At 38.8% G+C, this 21734-nt stretch overlaps 1 protein-coding gene across 6 annotated transcripts in view; it reads left to right on the plus strand.

Annotated features, from left to right (window-relative positions):
- Hk (potassium voltage-gated channel subfamily A regulatory beta subunit hyperkinetic) overlaps nucleotides 1-21734 on the plus strand; it is a 708165-nt gene that overhangs the window by 203933 nt on the left and 482498 nt on the right. The window contains exon 1 of one of the 6 annotated variants that reach the window (XM_081737031.1): nucleotides 15675-16863. The exons of 4 other annotated variants lie outside the window; for them this stretch is intronic. In XM_081737031.1, coding sequence (XP_081593157.1) covers nucleotides 16757-16863 — 107 coding nt within the window. In that variant the 5' untranslated portion in view covers nucleotides 15675-16756. Of the gene's footprint in view, nucleotides 1-15674; nucleotides 16864-21734 lie in introns of those variants that run through there. One more of the 6 variants, XM_081737034.1, reaches the window with a different exon arrangement.

Genomic DNA, 21734 nt, shown 5'->3' on the forward strand with positions numbered 1-21734 from the left:
TTCGTAGATGGAGGTAATTTTCAAACCGGAAGTGGATGGAAGATAACCACTTCTGGCTTTAACTTTGATCAGATATTATCTGTTAACCCTTTATTCAAACCTTAACTGACAAAAATTAAACCAGTACTGAGTGGTGATTAACGATGCTCACTATAGAGTAAAAACGGTAATAGATAGCGAAAAGAAGTTTTCCTGCAGTTGAGTGAGCGTTTCAGGAATACACCTAAATTTTGTCACTGCTATGAAGAGAAGGTCATCCATGGTACGATTATGCAGTTCTTGGCAGACTTCGACGCGGTTTTCCTTCTATTACTGAGACGAACTTGACAGTAGCACGGTGCATGTTCAAATTATAAGTGTGGATTGGCAGCACTGGTCCGTATGACATGCCGACAATGGCAGCAACCTTGTGAATTGTTTTCCGACGATCCTTATGACAACTTGCCGAATGGTGTTAACATTTTCGGGTGTTATGCTCGTTGAAGGCCGTCCTGATCTTTCTTCTTCTTCTTCCAGAGATGTTGTTCAGTTCTTGGCAGACTTCGACGCGGTTTTCCTTTTATTACTGAGACGAACTTGACAGCAGCACGGTGCATGTTCGAATTATAGGTGAGGATTGGCAGCGTTGGTCCGTATGACATGCCGACAATGGCAGCAACGTTGTGAATTGTTTTCCGACGATCCTTATAACAAGTTGCCGAATGGTGTCAACATTTTCTGGTGTTAAGCTCGTTGAAGGCCGTCCTGATCTTTCTTCGTCTTCTAGAGATATTCTTCAGTTCTTGGCAGACTTCGACGCGGTTTTCCTTCTGCTACAGAGACGAACCTGACAGCAGCATGGTGCATGTTCGAATTATAGGTGAGGATTGGCAGCGTTGGTCCGTATGACATGCCGACAATGGCAGCAACATTGTGAATTGTTTTCCGACGATCCTTATGACAACTTGCCGAATGGTGTTAACATTTTCGAGTGTTATGCTCGTTGAAGGTCGCCCTGATATTTCTTCGTCTTCCAGAGATGTTCTTCTGTTCTAGCACTTAAAACACTTGCAGTATCGCCGTACACTTGCTGAATCATATGAAGCATGTCTGTGCTTAGTTTTACACAGCAGAATTTCACGTTCGCTCGTTGTGGTAACTTGCTGTCCATGATAAATTCACGAACATGGAAATGTACGTAATCAGAATAGCACCAGCTGCACAGCTTCCGTTGTGCACAGAGCTACGTCTCTTGGCACACTAATTAATGAAGGTCCGAAGGTCGGTGCTCGCTGTGCTTGTGTGTGGACCCTTGCGGTGCGATCTATTAGCGTGTTACAGAACTAGTCTGAAAAGTTGCTTGATACCACCTTCTAATAAAAGAGTATTCCAAAGTTTTTTTTTTGTTTACCAAAACTCCTTTATATATTTACCCTGTCCGTCTGTGTGTCCGTCTGATCGTCTCCGAGACAAAAATTCTCAAGAACTACTTGATGTGTTGATGTGTCACCATCAATCTGGATGTAGAAGGTAATAAATGAAGAACAGGGTTCGTTGATAGGGATAACATTTAAACGGGAATTGGTAGAAATAAACCATTTCCGGTCTTCAAGTTGATCACTATAGAGCGAAAACGGTAATACACAAAGAGAAGCTGTTTCCTGTAAAAGAATACGTGTCACAAGAATGCACTTCATTTCCGTCCTTAACTTTCTACTAATACCGCAAGTGATACAAATCCACTAGAACTTCCAGTTCCAAAATTAATCTATAAGGAAACAATAAAGCATAAAAAACAGTAAAAGCATAATGAAATTTTCCATCTATGGTTGGTACCATATCTGTGATTTTGACCACTTTATATATCCAAATTTGCTAATCTTGTAAGCATAATAAAGCATAATTTACAGAAATAAAGCATAAAGCATAATGCTTAATGCTTTCTGTTCCAGAACCTTATGTATGTATACAACAAAGAAAAATATGTTAACATATTTTGTACCAAAGAAAAAAATTATCAACAAAGGATGTTATCAATGCCGTAAACAACGGAAATTAACTGTCAATTGGCTTTACGTTTAATAATGGAAAGTTCGAATTCCTCCTCTCTCCGCACCTTGATGCAATTTTGTATCACCGTACCTTGATACACCGCATTGATGTAATTTTAATGGGAAAAATTAGTTTCATGTAATACATTTTTAATACTTGTGTAATGAAAACGAAAAAATGAAAGAAATGAAATCTTTAAGTTTTACGTTGGACGGTTTTCCCGGCTAGGCTAAAGGAGACGGTGATAATGAGACATGAATGAAATGGTGGAATGAAGAAAGTGGGAGATCCCCGTGAAGACCCACACACACGGTGTTTGTCCACCACAACGTTCACTTGGCGCCAGCTGGGATCGAACCGAGGCCCCCATGAACCAGAGGTGAACGCTCTACCACTGAGCAACAGCGGCTCTGTAATCAAAACGAGTAAAATAAAACAAATACGTAATAGAAATGGGCAAAAATTAAGTATAATTCAAGGAACAACATATTAAGGCATAATTTAGGAAAAAGCACAATGTAGGAAAAATAAAGCATAATATACAGCTGTATAAAGCATAAAATTGGTTGCCATATCATAGAGCATAAACTATCTGTCGTTTTCTTAATCTATTTAACGTTCTAAGAATAAGTACCATCTTCTTTCTTAACTTTCAATACAACCGGAAGTGACAGAAATCAAGCACTTCCGGTTTTAACGTTATCGCTATCGAGAAAAATGGTAATTGATAGCGAGAAGTGTTTTCCGTAGTCAACCAAACGTAGATATATTTTATCTCTAATTTCTCTACTAAAACTGGAAGTGCTAAAAATCTACTACCACTTTCAATATTAATGCATAAAATATCACGCCACACAAACCAAACTTCTTCACGTGGTATACACGTGACACTACTGCTCATTATACTCACTCTAACTCTGGTTTCTTCCCGCGAAGCGAATAACCTAGACTATTCCGAATGTTATCATTCTGTGGATACGTTTGTAAACATTTGAAGGAAAACAATAATTTTGATTACAACCGCTAATATATACAAGTAGACTGCCTACCCTGACAAATAACAAATTCCACTGATCCATAAACGGAAAGCACAAATACATTTGTAATAGACACTGCTCAGAACCAAACAGTTTTGTCCTGGGAGAAAATTCGACTTCGTAAGAGGTTTGAATCTATGGCTGAGAACGAAAACAGATGAAGAGACGATGCAGAACCAGACCTGCGAATTTCCTTAAATGTTATGCAACTCAGCAATAAGTAGAAAGGGTTGCCTAACGTCCAGACACCACCCAAATACGTTTTTATAACTCATTTTTTTTTCAATCTAAAAGAACGTAAGTGACATAGCACGCAATACCTAAAAGGTTCCCTAGATTAGTCCAATAAAACAGCATATCATCTACGCACATTTGTAAGCACAAATGTAAATTTCTTTTCTGAAAGGCCAGAGGATTCGATGATTTCGATGATTCGTCTAGAATTTTCTGACATGGGAAATGCAAACATTTTGTAAATTAGGAAAATGAAAAAATACTTGAAAATTTGAAAAGCATTTCGAAAAAGAAAAAAATGTATTAGATCTTTATTAATTCATGTAACACATTCTAAGATAAGTTAGCGAGAACAATTTACATTGAAATCATTACTAAATCAATAATAATATAATGACCAGAAGGAGCGTACTACCAGATATACATCTGGGATCTCTCGATTGCTTATGAAGAAAGCTAACAATTAGTCTACACTCAACCTTATCATTATATACAACCAATATTCATTAGCACGAATTACTTATGTTTTTGTTTCAATTAGCCTACAAATGTCGACCTATCAAACTTTAACTACAGGTCTCTCTGAATCATAGATTAAAAGAAGTACAATTTTGGCTTAAGATACAGCTGAAGTAGATTAAAAATGTCGATAAAACATGGGTCATAAATGATTTTCATTATCCATCTCAGGTTGATGAAGTTCCTAGGGGAAAGTGACAAAATTATTGAAAGTAAACGAAGGATGCGATAATGCAATAGTAACAATAGAAGCTTCACGGTGCTTATTAAAGTTGTAAGGTACTACCTTCTGTTAATAATCGAACACTTCACCACGATATCGATCACAATCGAGCATAACTTGTAGTTATTCCGCCCAATCTTTTGGCCTGCTGTACACTATTGATTCAAATCGTGTTAAGTTAAAATGAAATTAAAATGAAATGAATGCTTTAAGTTTTACGTCCCACGATTATGCCAGCTGGGTTAAAGAAGACGATGATGATGAGAAATGAAGAAAAGATGCAATGAAGAAAGTGAGAGGAAACGGAACAACATCGGTTGGCAATGGTCGGGTGGCGACTTGTTTGGCAATGGTCGGCTGGCGACTTGTTACACTACGAACGCGGTGTTTGTCCAATACAAAGCCCACTTGGCGCGAGCTGGAATCGAATCTGGGATCCCAAGCACCAGTGATGAACGCTCTAGCACTGAGCTACCGTGCTTGTGTTAAATTAATACTCTAATTGTTTTCATGTATTAAGTTTATTTTATTTTTGTTTATTTATCTTAGACTTTTCTCACCAAACCACCCCAAACGCCATACCATGTTTATGCAGTTATTCAAAGACTTTGGTATTCATGCATGCGATAGCGAAGATAGTAACATCTATTTGCGTTAGGTAGGGAAACAACAGCGCAGGTAACGGTATCCATTAGCGTTATGCAGGAAGCAACAATGAAGGTAGTGACATCCATTAGCGTGAGGTAGTCAAGCAACAGTACAGGTAGTAACATCCATTAGCGTCAGGCAGGAAGCAACAATGCAACTTGCGATATCCATTAGCGCCAGCCAGGAAGCAACACCACAGGTAGTGGTATCCATTACCATCAGGAAGGCAAGAAGAGCACAGGTAGTGGTATCAACTACTATTAAGTAGGATGCAATAATGCAGGTATTGACATCCACTGGCGTCAAGCAGGCAAGTGACAGAGCAGGGAGTGACGTCCATTAGCGTCAGGCAGGCAAACGACAGCACAGGTAGCGATATCCATTATCGTTAGGCAGACAAACAACACAAGTAGCGATATCTATTAGAGTCAAGCAAACAAGCAACAGCACAGATAGCGATACCCATTAGCGTCAGGCAGACAAACAACAGCACAGGTAGTGACATCCATTAGTATCAATCAGGCAAGCAACACCACAGATACTGACATCCATTAGCATCAATCAGGCAAGCAACAGCACAGATAGAGACATCCATTAGCATCAGGCGGGCAAACAACAACAAGTAGCGATATCCATTAACGTCAGGCAGACAAGCAACAGCTCAGATAGCGATATCCATTAGCGTCAGGCAGGAAGCAACAATGCAGGTAGTGGCATCCATTAGCATATCTGTTTATTACTAAAAATTTGCGTGATGTATAGATTGAAACGTGGGTCGTTTATTATAAGGTATCCAAATAAGTTTTTGCCGTTTGTGACGGCCTTGTTGTTCGAGGGTCGCAGACATGCTATGACGTTAGTCACGTGCACGCGACGCGATAAGGAGGTAGGCAGAGCATTGGCCGACATCAGTAGACGCTCGTTGGGCACACTACAAAGACCTAGCTCGTCAAGTGGCACAGTGAAATGGAGGTGTCGAAGCAACTCATTAGGGGGTGTTTGCTGTATGGCTTCAAGGTAGGCCTATCAGCGGCCGCATCACGTTGCCGCATATGCCAGGCGTTCGGGGAGAATGCCGTGAATGAACGCACCGCCTAACAGTGGTTTCAAAAATTCCGGACCGACGATTTGGGCTTGAGTGATGAGCCCCGCAGTGGACGACCACATGTGTTGGATGACGACGCCCTGAAGATAGCCATCGAGGAGGACAGTAGTCTTACATGTTAAGAACTTGCCGAAAGGTTTAATGTATCGATGGAAACAGTCAGGCTGCACCTGCATCTCATAGGGAAGTTGAGTAAATAGGTACCACACACATTGTCAGCGACCAACAAACGACAGCGAGTTGAAGCCAGTTTATCCTTTCTCTCCAAGCACCAGAACACACCAATATTTGGTCGATTGGTCACTAGTGACGAAAAGTGGGTCCTTTACAACACACCCAAGCGTACTCGACATTGGTTGTCGCCACGTGGCGCAGTTTCACACACCTCAAGACCACCTCTGCATCCCAAGAAGGTTATGCTGTGCGTATGGTGGAATTATCGCCATGTAATTCATTATGAGCTCATACCACCAGGTCAAACCATCAATGCGGATGTCTACTCCCACCAGTTGTAACGAGTGCACCGTGCATTGCAGGAAAAGGAGCCGGCATTGGTTAATCGCAAAGGTGTGCTGGTCCTTGACAATAATGCAAAACCACACGTTCCAAAAAGAGCCCAAGAAACCATTCTGCAACTGGGTTGGGAAACTTTGTGTCATCCACCATATTCCCCTGACCTTTCCCCTACAGATTACCACCCGATTCATTCCCTAGACAATTACCTTCGTGGGAGATAATTTGAAAATGAGAGAGACCTGCGGACCGAACTCACGGACTTCTTTGTTTCCAAGACAACTGACTTTTACCACCATGACATTGTACAGTTGCAGAAAAGTTGGCAGAAGGTGCTGGATGCAGATGGCGATTACTTCGAGACGTAACCGTGAGTATTTTGTGCTACAACATAGACTCTGTGCGAACTTTGAAATCTGCAAGAACTTTTATCGATACTTTGTACTAAGATTACGTATATATGTAAACTTTCTATTTGTTCTTTACTTGTTCTCTTTTAACGCTTTATTCTCGACGGATTTTAACAGCAAATAACAAGATTATATTGTAATTATGGAAGAAAAACTCTACCAAGTTGTATTACATTCGAGTAAATTTTACAAAAGTAACCATGCAAACGTCAGACGGAGATGCAGTACGCAAATACATGTTAGGTTTAATATGTGGGAGATTAAAGAAAAGGTTAGAGTAAAAATTGTTCCAGAAATTACGAGTTAATCGAAGGAAAAAGTAACCGCAACTTATGTTATTGTTGAAATATGATTAGGGATGCACGCGAGACGCGAAAAGTCTCGTCTCGTCTCGCGTCTCGTCTCGCATTTGCGAGACGAGACACGAGACGAGACTGAAAATTTTATGCGAGACGCGAGACGAGACTAAACCATGCGAGACGAGACGCGAGACGAGACTCAGTTAAGTCTCGCACGAGAAGTCTCGCGAGACTTCTCGCAGTCTCGCAACATTTATGAATTACATGTAATTATATATTTAGTGATTTTACATTTATTGAATTTTCTAAGTTGAGCATTAATGCCTCCAGGAACAAAAAAGTGATTGGGACAATAGACATTTTATGAGATTTATTATTATTCAAGGTTGATTTTCAGAATTAAAGCCTTCTTTAGTTTCTAAACTTCATTAAAAAAGAAAACCATTGTAAATTGGAAATTTATTACAACATCGATTTAGGACTTTATTTTGCGACACAAACACATACACGCGGGCGCGCACGAATACATGAACTTCTGTTTTTTAGTCTGAAAAGCAAATAAGACTCCCTATTGCTGCAAAACGTGATATTTCCGTTGTTTCTGTCTTTTTCACATTACTACTAGCGATTTATGTTGGGGAATGGCGGGGAAATCCCCTCTCGTCAAAGTTTATCCCGGGTCCGTCTCGCATAAATAACATGATATTTTTACATGGAATAAGTATTTTCTTTCTATATATTTATCAAAAACATCCCCCTCTAGTTCGGAAGTTTAATTCAAACACTGGTTTGGTAGGATGGCCCTATAGGTTTGATGCGAGATGATAGGAATGGCCTTATATCTGTGAGTAATTTTATTTTCTAGATCTGGCAACACTATATAAGTTGAAAGCGAAAGTTTATAAAATGCGATAATGCAACATTGCTACAAGCGCGAACGAACCAAAAGAATTGGGTCGTATTGTGTTGTGAGGAGTTCTTTTGCTGTCTACAAGCGCTTTTGGTGGTATAAAAACATCTTTATAATGGAAAATCACCCTTGAAGGAAACGACCAAAACGTGTAAATGTTGATAGTGGCGACGATATTTTAGAAGAGCCAAATATTACTGGAGACCTCTAAGCTGGAAAACAATGTTGGATCAAGCAACAATTTATGCTGTAAATTATGCTATTAACCATTTGGGGATCCCATGGTACAATCTGTAACATACGGGGTGTTTCATGGTACATTGCGTTATAACTCTCTTATTTGAGCTTTTTCGACCGTTTTTGTTTTGTTTCTGTTTTTCAAGTCCAGAGGCATTGTAGAAGACCTTACGTATGGTTTCACACCTTCCTGCGTCGAGACATAGGAGGTGATGACATCATAATTCTAAAATATATATTTTCTTTTAATATTGCGGGGCCGGTCTATGTTCATTATTCTTTGGCGGGCTTATTTTTACACGTAGAAGATTGAAATTTTGCACAAACATTCAGTCCACCGAGTAGTATTTACAAGATTTTTTTCAGATTTCTGCGTTAAAACAGGGGGGGATCCAGAGGGGTAAAAAGTTGAAAAAAGGGATATTTTACCAAAAAATCCCTTTCTTCGCGATTTTCCCACCTTAGATACATGATGGAGACAAGTGAATGGTACCGCCTGAAAGGCAGTTCTATTCTGAAGAGAATGATGTGCGACACATGAACCTAGGGTAATTAGGGAAGTGTCAGGGAATTTTTATGAAAATATACTTCTGTATAGGGGAATTTTGGACATTTTCGGTATTATTTTTGCGGGCTTATTTTTGAACCTAGAAGATTGAAATTGTGCACAAACATTCAGTCCACCGAGGAGTATTTACGAGATTTTCTTCATACTTCTGTGTTGAAACATGGGGGTACAAAGAGGCTAAACGTTGAAAAAGAAAAATTTTTACAAAAAATCCCTTTCACGGGATTTTCTCGCCTTAGATACATGCTGGAGACAAGTGAATGGTACAGCCTGAAAGGCAGTTTTATTCTAAAGAGAATGATGTGCAAACCATGACCCTAGGGTAATTAGGGATGTCTCAGGGAATGTTTGAAAATTTCCCTCTGTATATGGGAATATGGGACATTGTCAGTATATATTTTTTTGGCGGGCTTACTTTTGCACCTGGAAAATTGGAATTGTGCATAAACATTCTTCCCACCTAGTAGTATTTATCAGATTTTTTCAGATCTCTGCGTTAAAACAGGGGGGTCCAGAGGGGCTAAAAGTTGAAAAAAAGGATATTTAGACCCAAAAATCCCTTTTTCGGGATTTTCCCGCCTTAGATACACGATGGAGACATGTGAGTCATACCGCCTGAAAGGCAGTTCAAAGCTGAAGAGAATGATGGGCGAAACATGACCCTAGGGTAATTAGGGATGTCTCAGGAAATTTTACGGTAATTTGGAGCATGGTGAGAATTCCTGATAAAATTTCTTCCGGCCTTAATATTCAAGATAGAAACTTGAAATTTGGCACACACATTTAGTGTACCAAGTACTATTTATCAGATTTTTTTTAGGTGCGTACGTTCACACAGGGCCGCTCCACAGGGGCCCAAAGTGCGAGAAAAAATTCCCTCCGTAATTTTCCCTTTGACATCATTTTTCCCGCTCCTGGTATATGGTATGAGCATACAAGTAGTACCACTTGAAAGCACGCTTCATTCTGAAGAGAATGAGGTATGAAGCATGATCCTAGGATAAATAGTGACGATGCAGTAGCTGCTTGACTGAAAGTCTAAAATATAGCCCAAAAAGCCGGGTACCGGAAAGGGTTAATTTGACGAAAATTAATGGTCCAGGAATCAAATTCCAGCACAACTTTTCTTTTAATTTGGAGCGGAGGGGGACACAAGTTCGGATACCATGTTGAACTTTAGGTTCCGTCTCCTTAGGATGTTATGAATATTCATCCCATGGAAAGCAGTGGCATACCACCAAGGATTCAGCTTGCCAATGGACTTTTAGGTCAAATACCTGTTTTCGGACAGAATATCACATCATCATTCATTAACAGCCATAGAATAACACATTGCAAAATTTTGACCAGAATATATGCGAGACTGCGAGACCATGCGCACGTTTGCGAGACGCGAGACGCGAGACGAGACTCAAAATTTTATGCGAGACGCGAGACGAGACTTCACGTTTGCGAGACGAGACGAGACGCGAGACGAGACCAACATTTGAGGCTGCGAGACGAGACGAGACTTTTCCATTTCTCGTCTCGTCTCGTCTCGCGTGCATCCCTAAATATGATAACAACTTTAGAATTTGATACGGGATCAACTACATATTTGTCAGTCTCCATAACCATAGTATTTAATTGGTTGGTTGGGGTTTCTTGTACCTTTAAGCACCAATGCTATATTAGATTTAGACCTGCAGTTTTTAAGTTGAAAACCGAGCTTTCGCATTTCGATCAAATTTCTATGATCTCCCACTGGGTACCGAACCCGGAGCCTGGCTCGCACACTAGCCACTAGAACAATCATGGTGTAAATGTAACATTTGGTCGCCAATGGACGAATACTGACACCATAATGGTCAAAGCTGAGGCAGCGTACATTAGAACCACTGTTTTAAAGTTTGATGAAATTAGTCTGTTCTTATACAAATTTGTAGATAGCCAGTAGCTTGGTATGGTAAAAATTTATAAGCATTGGAGTTTCCATTGTTCTGATGTTGAATCGCCAATTAGTAAAGTTCCACCTCCATTAATTGAACGTTTAGTTTAAATTTAAAAAAGTAATAACAACGTCTATACAATTTGGCTAAGTCACTAAAGATCTTAACAATTGGTGATGTAATTTCAGAACTTAACAGAGTGATAGAAGCCCCTTGCCTCCTCCTTTGCTTTAATAATTAGTGAAATATATTTCTTTAAAAGGAATGAAAATGTCACCCCACTGTAGTAAAAATTTCTTTGGGCATCCATGAAACAACGGTACATGGGGCAAACTGCTTTTTTAAAAAGTAACAAAGCCTTGTTTTACTGTTTAACTATTCTTTTATTTAAAATAGTATGCAACCTTTGTTTCTTTTGCAAAATGCATGTAATTCTGCTCTGTTGTATGACTATGTATCCGCTTCCTACACATATGCACTTTTCTTGACATTTAAACGCATGTGTATAGTTCCTTTGTAAGAAAGTCACCCACGTGTATACTAGCTTTAGTAACTAGAAACACCATAGCTCTTGTTACATATCTTCACAAAATATAATAATTAGCATAAAGGAGGCGTATGTAGGCTGCAAACGTTATTCTTTAGCTTGAGCATCATACCCACTCTTATTTACATTTTTAAAAATTTTCATAAGAAAGGTTTGTTTCAAGTGAATTAATATTTGCTACCAAAAAAAAAATTAAATGTAACATTTTTTCAGTTCAGCATAAAAAGTATTAAATCTTTTTTTAAAATGTATCACTGTACTATATGATACAAACTGTTGATTTTTCCTATTGTTGTATCCATCAATTCGATCGATAGCATGCATTTAACGCTTATTCACGTTTAAAGTCGCGTATAGTGTGGAGGGCAATTTAAAATAAAGGATTAAATCACCTATAGTGCAGAGGGTAATTTAAAATAAAGGATTGAAGTCACCTATAGTGCAGAGGGTAATTTAAAATAAAGGATTGAAGTCACCTATAATGCGAAGGGTAATTTAAAATAAAGGATTGAAGTCACCTATAATGCGAAGGGTAATTTCAAATAAAGGATTGAAGTCACCTATAATGCGAAGGGTAATTTCAAATAAGGGATTGAAGTCACCTATAGTGCGGAGGGCAATTTAAAATAAAGGATTGAAGTCACCTATAATGCGAAGGGTAATTTAAAATAAAAGATTGAAGTCACCTATAGTGCAGAGGGTAATTTAAAATAAAGGATTGAAGTTACCTATAATGCGAAGGGTAATTTAAAATAAAGGATTGAAGTCACCTATAATGCGAAGGGTGATTTCAAATAAAGGACTGAAGTCACCTATAGTGTGGAGGGTAATTTAAAATAAAGGATTGGAGTCACCTATCATGTGAAGGGTAATTTAAAAGAAAAAATGAAATCTTTGAGTTTTACGTCCCACGATTATGCCGGTTAGGCTAAAGGAGACGGTGCTGATGAGTAACAAATGAAATGGTGGAATGAAGAAAGTGGGAGGAAACGGGAGAAGCCCGAGAAAACCTACAACACGGTTTTTGTCCACAACAAAGTTCACTTGGCGGTGGCTGGGATCGAACCCGGACCCCAAGCACCAGAGGTGAACTCTCTGCCACTGAGCCACCGCGGCCCCTAATTTAAAATAAAAAATTGAAGTCATCTATAATGCGGAGGATAATTTAAAATAAAGGATTGAAGTCACCTATAGTGCGGAGGGTAATTTCAAATAAATGATTGAAGTCACCTATAATGCGAAAGGTAATTTAAAATAAAGGATTGAAGTCACCTATAAAAAGGAGTGTAATTTAAAATAAAGGATTGAAGTCGCTTATAATGCGGAGGGTAATTTAAAATAAAAGATTGAAATCGCCTATAATGCGGAAGGTTATTTAAAGTAGAGAAAAGAAGTCGCCTATAATGCGGAGGGTAATTTAAAATAAGGGATTGAAGTCACCTATAGTACGGAGGGTAATTTAAAATAAAGGATTGGAGTCATGTACGCTGCAAAAAGTCGTATTAAGTAAATAATTAAGGTTGCCTATCGTAAGAGGGAAATTATAATATGCTAAGATTTTCTATTAGCATATAAGATAAACTAACGACTACAATGGTGTTTTTTGATTAAAGTGTTAGTGCAAGCTGCTCCTGACTAATGTGTTGCTTTACGATCCCAGATTCGATTCCCGGTGGACTTTCGGTCGAAAACGTGTAAAAGCAAATATGATCTTGAGTGAGATTTTCCTGGGTTTTCTTCACTCACACCAGAGAAATGACGGAATGGTACCCAACATATAGGCCTCAAACTGCTTCCTTCCTTCCCCAATCCTTTTTCTTCCTTCCCTTTTCTCGGATAGTATGACCGCCGAGGGATGTCACCTCTCACAAATGTGACGGGCTAAATGGCCTTAGATGTAAATTCAAATCATAATCATAATTCTAAATGTGTTGCTTTAAGTGTATGATGCGAGTTTTCGCTGTTTGACTAAAGATGCAATTTTGTGTATCTGCCTCTCTGTTTCACGGTATTTTTTGTAAAATTTATCGAATGTCAGTGGTGAGGTTTTTTTAACTTAGGAAATAAACTCATGCTTGGAGTTAAAAGTTCATCAAATATAGGAGGTAAAAGAGGGCAAAATCATCCTTAACTTGAAAATTTGCTCACACAAATAATATGATCAAAACGATTTCCCACGATAGTTTGCCTAAAAATTATTCGCTATTAGTGCAATATGGTGTATATTTTCTTCGCGTTTTTTCGTTCATTAACAATACTAGAGGTTGAAGAAGATAAATTTACCTCATATTTTAAAAAAATGTTCAACAATATTTTAGTATTTACGAGACAAAGGACTTATCCAGTTGCAATGATGTGAACAGACTTTGGAGGAAGTGGTTGAAATTTAGTTGAGTTGATTTTGAATTTAACATCCCGTTCAGCAGCAAGGCACATACGCTAACCGCTTAGCTACGGAGGAGCTCTGGTTGAAATTCAGCTCAAATGTAGAAGAGACCCTGTAGGTTCTATATTTCAAGAGCAAATTACCCTAAAATGGATGAAACATAGTAAAAAAAAATCACGAAACATTAACATTGAAGTTAATAAAAAAAAACAACGAAAAAACGAAGCCGTGCACATATCTCAAAAACGTATAGGATTAGGATTTAGATTTCTGGGCTTTCGGCATCTAAGGCCATTTAGCCCGTCATGTTTTGAGGGATGACGTCCCTCGGCGAGCACACTATCTGGGTTGGGAAAAAAAAGAAGTCGCCTGGGACCTGTAAGTTAGGTACCAGCCCGGCATTTGCCTGATGTGAATGAGGAAAAAACCCAAGAAAACCTCATTCACGATAGCTAGCCTGAAAAAAACTTTTTACACTTTTTCGACCAAGTGACCCCACCGGGAATCGAACCCGGGACCGCTCGCACCGAAGGTGAGAGTGTTAGCGACTACGCTACGCGGGGGCCACTATCTCAAAAACTTTACTAACGAGATGGCTAATTGGAAGTTTATTGCAAATACATAATGAAGACCTTAAAAACGATGTATAGCACGTAGATATGGATAAAGCATTGTTAAAAGTCAAGTTGAGTAAAATTTAAACATAATTAAAAAGGTATATACATCTTTTGCGAATTACCCAGGGCGCCCCACCCGGAGGTTAAGTGTTTGAAAATCTCACATCTGGATCTCCAGACTCGATTTAGCACGCAACGTGAGGTTTAACGTGATCACGTGACACAGACTGGTCCTTATGGCAAACCGAATAGGCCCTTTAGTATGTGGAACTAAAATTTGTCAGGGAAGAGGATAGACTCAGGGGATTATTATGCAAGCAACAGTGGAAATTTAGAACGATGAAATGTTATCTATTTATACATATATAGTACGTACACAAATCTAATGTCAAAAACAAAGCAAAATAATATAAAAAAGATACAATTTACTGAAATATCATTGCTATATAAGAACTGGCTGCTTAATTACAGTTGTTTGGCGTTACTTAAAATTTCTGATGTATCCTCGTACATGTTTTTAAGAATGTGGAGGCTATTCATCAAACTTACAGTAGGGTTACCTACAAGTCAAGATTTGAGTGTGTGTCGTCTCGGAGAGGTAGGACTAAACTATTTTCTCGTCTCGGAAAGTGTTTCTATTGGAAGAGCTGTGTCTCGTATTGCATTTCATCACGTTAATTCTGTCTCCTCTCTACTCGCGAAAAAGATACTTTTGAACTAACTAACCCTTATATAGCATTGTTACTTACTAAATGATCTGATGTAGTAGTCATAATTAACGTGTCGCTGTGAGAATTAACCTGCACTTTAAAATATTCTCGTCTGGGGAATTTATCATCCCCTACGTTGACACGTTGAACGTGGTCAAGGCTCATGCAGAACGAGCTCGTGAGAGGGAAATATTCCGTGTCTCAAATTGATGCCAAAAAAAGCAAAGAGTGGAGAAAGAAGAAAAAAACGAATGATGCAGAGACGATACAAGGGAGAAGGCAAAGAAATTAAGTACACTACCGGCTATGCACTTCTTCGGGGCACGAGAGGTGCAGGGAGTATAGAAGGGAGACTAACTCGTTCCGTGCCGTGCAGGTGGTTTTCTGTAACACACTATCCGCAGTGCGGTGCGGTTCAAGCTCAACACACGCGAGATAGGAAAAGCTCCCGACAGCCCAGGACTAGGAGGCGCGGCTGCATATACACACACACTCACAAACACACACACGCGCTAACACTGACATACATACATACATACATACATACATACATACATACATACATACATAGAGAGACATCCAAAAGTTTTAAGGGGAGAAGGGTTATAGCATGGGAAAAGACCGAGAGAATCAGCAGACACAGACAGGAGAAAACTGGGTCGGCACTAGCGCGCGGGCGCCAACACTACCACATAAACACACACACATCCGTACAATTCACACAAAATATAACCATTTCGATTCGGAATTTTTCGGCTAACTCCGGCAACGTCGACGTCCTCCAGATCGGGGAATACGGTGTATTAGGGAAAGGTATTGGGTCGGAATGATGGTACTCGGATGGTTACGTTATTGTTGTGGTGTTGTGCGGTGCCCATTGGCAGGTCGTGGTCAACAATGGGGGACTGAGTGACTTGACGCAATTAGTGGTGCAAAACCCCCTAAAAGTAGTAGAAGAAGAAGAAGACGAAACGTCATCAGCTAATACCGGATTAATTTCAGCCCATTTATACGTAAATAAAAAAGAAAATAAATACAGAAGATTTTGTTTGCTTTTTGTGTCGTTTGAAGAAAGGAAAAAAAAAATATATCAAATTTACAATTGTCTCGCAACCATAGCGACAGTCATCGGTTTTCATTTGTTTCTTTGTTACGACATTTTACGAGTTTGCATGTGTGCCGTAGACGTGGAGGCAACCTTTAATATTGTAATTATATCTACTTTTACTAAAATTTTAACGTTGTCACATAGACATGTCAACGATACGGTTATGGAATAGTGTTTTATCTTAGAACATTTCGGAGCTAATTGCAGAGAAGTTCTTTTCAGTGAAATATTCTTGTTGTTATTGTTGTTTCGCATTTCTTTTGTTTTTTCCCCTCTGCTTCTAGTGCTGACAAACACCGCCCAAAAATTTTGCTTCGGTTAGTGTCCTTTGATAAAGGAGAAAGTGACTTTTTTTTTTGCTTCTGACCCAAAACCACGTGCTTTTAAAACAAGGTCGACGTTTAACCTAGATAAGAAAAGTGCCACCTTTTTGTTTTCGTTTGCAAAATATATGGAGAAAAAGTAGTTAATCTCCTATTGTCTCTTTAATTAGTGGTGTGACACAAGCACTTTACCTTTGTGAAAGAATTACTCCATCTTATCATCAAAACAGTTACGTGTAAAAAGGAATATACTTAAAGAAACTTTTAGAAGTGTGGGAACAAAAAGAAACGAAAACGGAATCAATAGTACTGAAAAAGAAAGAAACAAAAGACGAACCAAGTACAAGGAAATTTCGTCCAATTACAACGAAAAAGCCATCATCAATAATTATCAATATCAGCTATGTCGAGGATAGTTATTTATAGCATCGGAAATAACAATGCTAACAACAATGACACGAATAACAACAATGAAGATGATGAACCATTTCCAATCCAAACGATTTATCGGTAAATATTAACTCTTTCGTTTTTATAATTACATATATATCAATATGGTTATTATGATATGATTAACTTTTATATGGAATGCATGCTATAAATATCAATATTGTGAATGGTTACTTCTTTTGAGATTGTTATTGATGATGTCATACGGAATCTAGAAATAACGTGAATGTTATTAGGAATCATGGGCGGCGCAACGATAAGTGACGTGGTGCACTAGCTTCTCTTGAAATTTGCTTCACCGCCTTGTATTCTCCACCAATTTGGTAAAGAAATAATATTATGATTTAAAAATAATTATCATTCATCATATTGTCCCTGATTTCTCTTTCCTATCCTTCCGGTGTAATTAAATTTCAATTCACCACAACTATTAAGATACAATATGTCTTTAAAAATTGGGAATACCTTTCATCGTGCATAACAGTAAACCACATGACTATAGCTATATACTGTAAATGAGAACTGTAAATATGTTTTGTTTATTTAAATGTTGATTCAGGATTCTGTACAGTTACAGTAACAGCGAATACAGAGTAAAATTTTATAGAAAATTTACAATGAATCCAGGGAGTAAAAGTGAAGGGGAGTGCTGGCAGACGTCGTTCCCCCATTTCCAAAAACATATGTGTAGCGTCCCTCCACTTTCTAAAAATTACAATAGGCAAAGGTAGGCACGGAGTACGGTGTGGCGTCATGCGTCCCCCTATCTTTTCAGATCTACTTTTACCCCTGTTTGAATCATTAAAAGATATTCGGTGTTAATTTATACTGTTAACATTAAAAGTTGAAAAATGAAATGAGGCCTGTCAGTTTAACAATCCAAGGTCATATCCTTTCGGCTACGGGGATCGAACCAGAGACCCCACGCACTAGAGGAAGCGCTCTACCACTGAGCCACCGTGCTACCCGGTTAACATTAAAATAACAATGGCCAACATTGAAACAAACATTAGTAAAATTACAATAGGCTACATCTGAGGTTCCAAATATTAGTAGAATAAATCAACGTCCATTGCTTAATTTTAGTGTCAACTGCATTCTTGGTTTTCTCTGACATGTAGTTAAACAGCGATGTAATGACAATATATTTGTCAGAGATCCGTTAACTTCAGACGTTGAGTAAATTTGAGTATAGTTTCTGCTCACTCTTAATCACACAGAACTACTCATGTTCAAGGGCGCCCATGTTGTGGTTTCCAAAGGGGGCAAGTATAAGCAACGTTTCAAATATAGTTTCAAATTTTGCTGTAACTAATGTAAAAATTCTATTAGGTTTCCGATATTCCCAAGTACAATTTCCTCTTAGGGGGGGCAAGAGACCCACATTCTCTCCCCCCCCCTGAAGGGCGCCCTTGCTTATGTTTGTTAACTTATTCAACATTATCATAAGATGTTTTTAGGAAAGGAAGCAGAAGATGTATTTTTTTATTGTTAGCAGCAAATATCAGTATTAAACACGTTATACTGCTTAAAGATTGTAGGTTCGAACCCACGGAAAATGAGGTTTTAGTGAGGTAAACAATATTTTCATGAATGTCCCTAATTTTTGCCTTTCGCTATCTCTTTATTGCACTAGGTGCCTCATTATTCTTCGTTGGCTTGTTATAGGATTGGAGTATAACGATTCTTTCAGCACCGAAACTTTTTTAGACGTAAACCTACAGATTAACGTGGAGTTGAAGCACGTGAGCTCTCATCATGAATCACCGTGAATTCCGCACTGAAGGAGACTATATTATCCAGATAGGCACGATAGAACTCCATTATTAGCTGATATTTATTTGTCTGTAATATTTTTCATATGGAATTTGCAATATTAGATTTTAAAAAAAAATGATTTTGAAGTGAAACCAAAAAACATCATACGTATTTGATACGATCTAACACATACTGTGTATACATACAAGGATAGCAATTGCATGTGTAACCATTGTTCGTATCCTAACATCAACCAAAGTGAGTTAAAACTTGTCCACATTTTTATTAGATAAGAATTTTTATGGATGATTATTTAGTATTATGACACAACTCAAGCTTTGCGTCAAAAATTCTATAAATTTTGATTTCTGTCATTCAGTACCTTTAATTTCTAGAAAATAATCCAAAATTAAAAAAAAAAAAAAATGTTTTCATGGTGGACATAAAGTACCCTTTTTTTGTGTAGCATGTTACCATAACGCGCATGGGGTTATTTTCAGTTGAAGATTATGATACTAGACGTCGTTACGGGTACAACTGAAGCAAAGCGTCGTACACCTAAACCGAACAGATCTGCTGGTTTCAGAGTAATGATATTAAAAGTGAAATCATGGGTTACGCGTAAAACTGCACGCTAAGGGAGGGTTAAAATGTGTAACATGTTACCATAACGTGCATGGGGTTATTTCCAGTTGAAGATTATGATACTAGACGTCGATATGGGTACAACTGAAGCAAAGCGTCGTACACCTAAACCGAACAGATCTGCTGGTTTCAGAGTAATGATATTAAAAGTGAAATCATGGGTTACGCGTAAAACTGCACGCTAAGGGAAGGTTAAAATGTGTAACATGTTACCATAACGTGCATGGGGTTATTTCCAGTTGAAGATTATGATACTAGACGTCGATACGGGTACAACTGAAGCAAAGCGTCGTACACCTAAACCGAACAGATCTGCTGGTTTCAGAGTAATGATATTAAAAGTGAAATCATGGGTTACGCGTAAAACTGCACGCTAAGGGAGGGTTAAAATGTGTAACATGTTACCATAACGTGCATGGGGTTATTTCCAGTTGAAGATTATGATACTAGACGTCGATACGGGTACAACTGAAGCAAAGCGTCGTACACCTAAACCGAACAGATCTGCTGGTTTCAGAGTAATGATATTAAAAGTGAAATCATGGATTACGCGTAAAACTGCACGCTAAGGGAGTGTTAAAATGTGTAACATGTTACCATAACGTGCATGGGGTTATTTCCAGTTGAAGATTATGATACTAGACGTCGTTATGGGTACAACTGAAGCAAAGCGTCGTACACCTAAACCGAACAGATCTGCTGGTTTCAGAGTAATGATATTAAAAGTGAAATCATGGGTTACGCGTAAAACTGCACGCTAAGGGAGGGTTAAAATGTGTAACATGTTACCATAACGTGCATGGGGTTATTTCCAGTTGAAGATTATACTAGACGTCGTTACGGGTACAACTGAAGCAAAGCGTCGTACACCTAAACCGAACAGATCTGCTGGTTTCAGAGTAATGATATTAAAAGTGAAATCATGGGTTACGCGTAAAACTGCACGCTAAGGGAGGGTTAAAATGTGTAACATGTTACCATAACGTGCATGGGGTTATTTCCAGTTGAAGATTATGATACTAGACGTCGTTACGGGTACAACTGAAGCAAAGCGTCGTACACCTAAACCGAACAGATCTGCTGGTTTCAGAGTAATGATATTAAAAGTGAAATCATGGGTTACGCGTAAAACTGCACGCTAAGGGAGGGTTAAAATGTGTAACATGTTACCATAACGTGCATGAGGTTATTTCCAGTTGAAGATTATGATACTAGACGTCGTTACGGGTACAACTGAAGCAAAGCGTCGTACACCTAAACCGAACAGATCTGCTGGTTTCAGAGTAATGATATTAAAAGTGAAATCATGGGTTACGCGTAAAACTGCACGCTAAGGGAGGGTTAAAAATGTCCACCAGATAAAATAACATTTTCTGTCCCAGAAAATGTAATATTTTTCTCTGTTTTGTACTAACCATAAACTAAGACAACTGAAGACACAAAATAGAGAACAAAGAGAAAATAATTATTTATGTGGTGCACATTTTTAACCCTCCCTTGGTGTGCGGTGTTACGCGTAACCGTTTGGTGTTTGGTGGTTCTATTAAAAATAGGAATTCCTATGCGAAGGGACATCCTGTCGATTCCTCTTGGAATGGACAGATTGCACGTGTTATTTGTAGCAGTCGTTCACGTGGTACCTCAGCCATTATCTGACGTAGGCACGCTGGGTTTTTCAGCCCCTTTTTGGTGTCCAGGGAATTTCCAAATTTGGGTTGGACTCTGTCATGTTGTGGTCATCCCGTGAGATTTGGTATCTTCCGGTGACTCTATGCCTCCTGGCACCTGAAGATAGATATGAATTTTTTCGTTAGCGCTTTGGTGTCGATACTAGAGACGCTAGTAGAGTAGATTCTACATGCTAAGGGAGTTCCCTCCACCTACTGGCAGATGGACCTCGGTCCATAACTTTAATGAGCGTCTACAATTATACTTCTTCGGAGGGGTCTTGTATTATACTAGAAATTTAAAATTGAAAAATGAAATGAAGTCTTAAGTTTTACGTCCCACGGTTATGCCAGCTAGGCTAAAGGAGACTGTGATTATGACAAATGAATGAAATGGTGGAATGAAGAAAGTGAGAGGAAACGTGAGAATCCCGAGAAAACCTAAGCACACGGTGTTTGTCCACCACAAAGTTCACTTGACGGGAGCTGGGATCAAACCGCGGACCCCACGCACCAGAAGTGAATGCTCTACCACTGAGCCACCGCGGCCCTTTTGGCAATTTTGAACGATGCATATAACCGTTCCATACGTGTTGGTTTAAAGAGATCAGGTACCGACGTTTAAAGGAGGATTGCCTGCAGTGATGACACTAGAGGGGCCAAGGCGGTTATATGCCCCCGGTGGTTTTATCTGCCCCCGACCTCTCCACATATATGGTAATGTAGATCAAATAATACAAAACTTTTATTTTTGGTATACAAAAAAAGCTGTCCCCTCAAAATATATATCTGACGTTTCGCTTGCCCCACAACAAATTAAAGCTGGTATCGTCACCAGTGACCTGCCCAAGCTGTGGCATG

Source organism: Thermobia domestica, chromosome 13 (assembly GCF_964235325.1).
Source record: "Thermobia domestica chromosome 13, izTheDome1.hap1.1, whole genome shotgun sequence".
NCBI lineage: Eukaryota > Metazoa > Arthropoda > Insecta > Zygentoma > Lepismatidae > Thermobia > Thermobia domestica.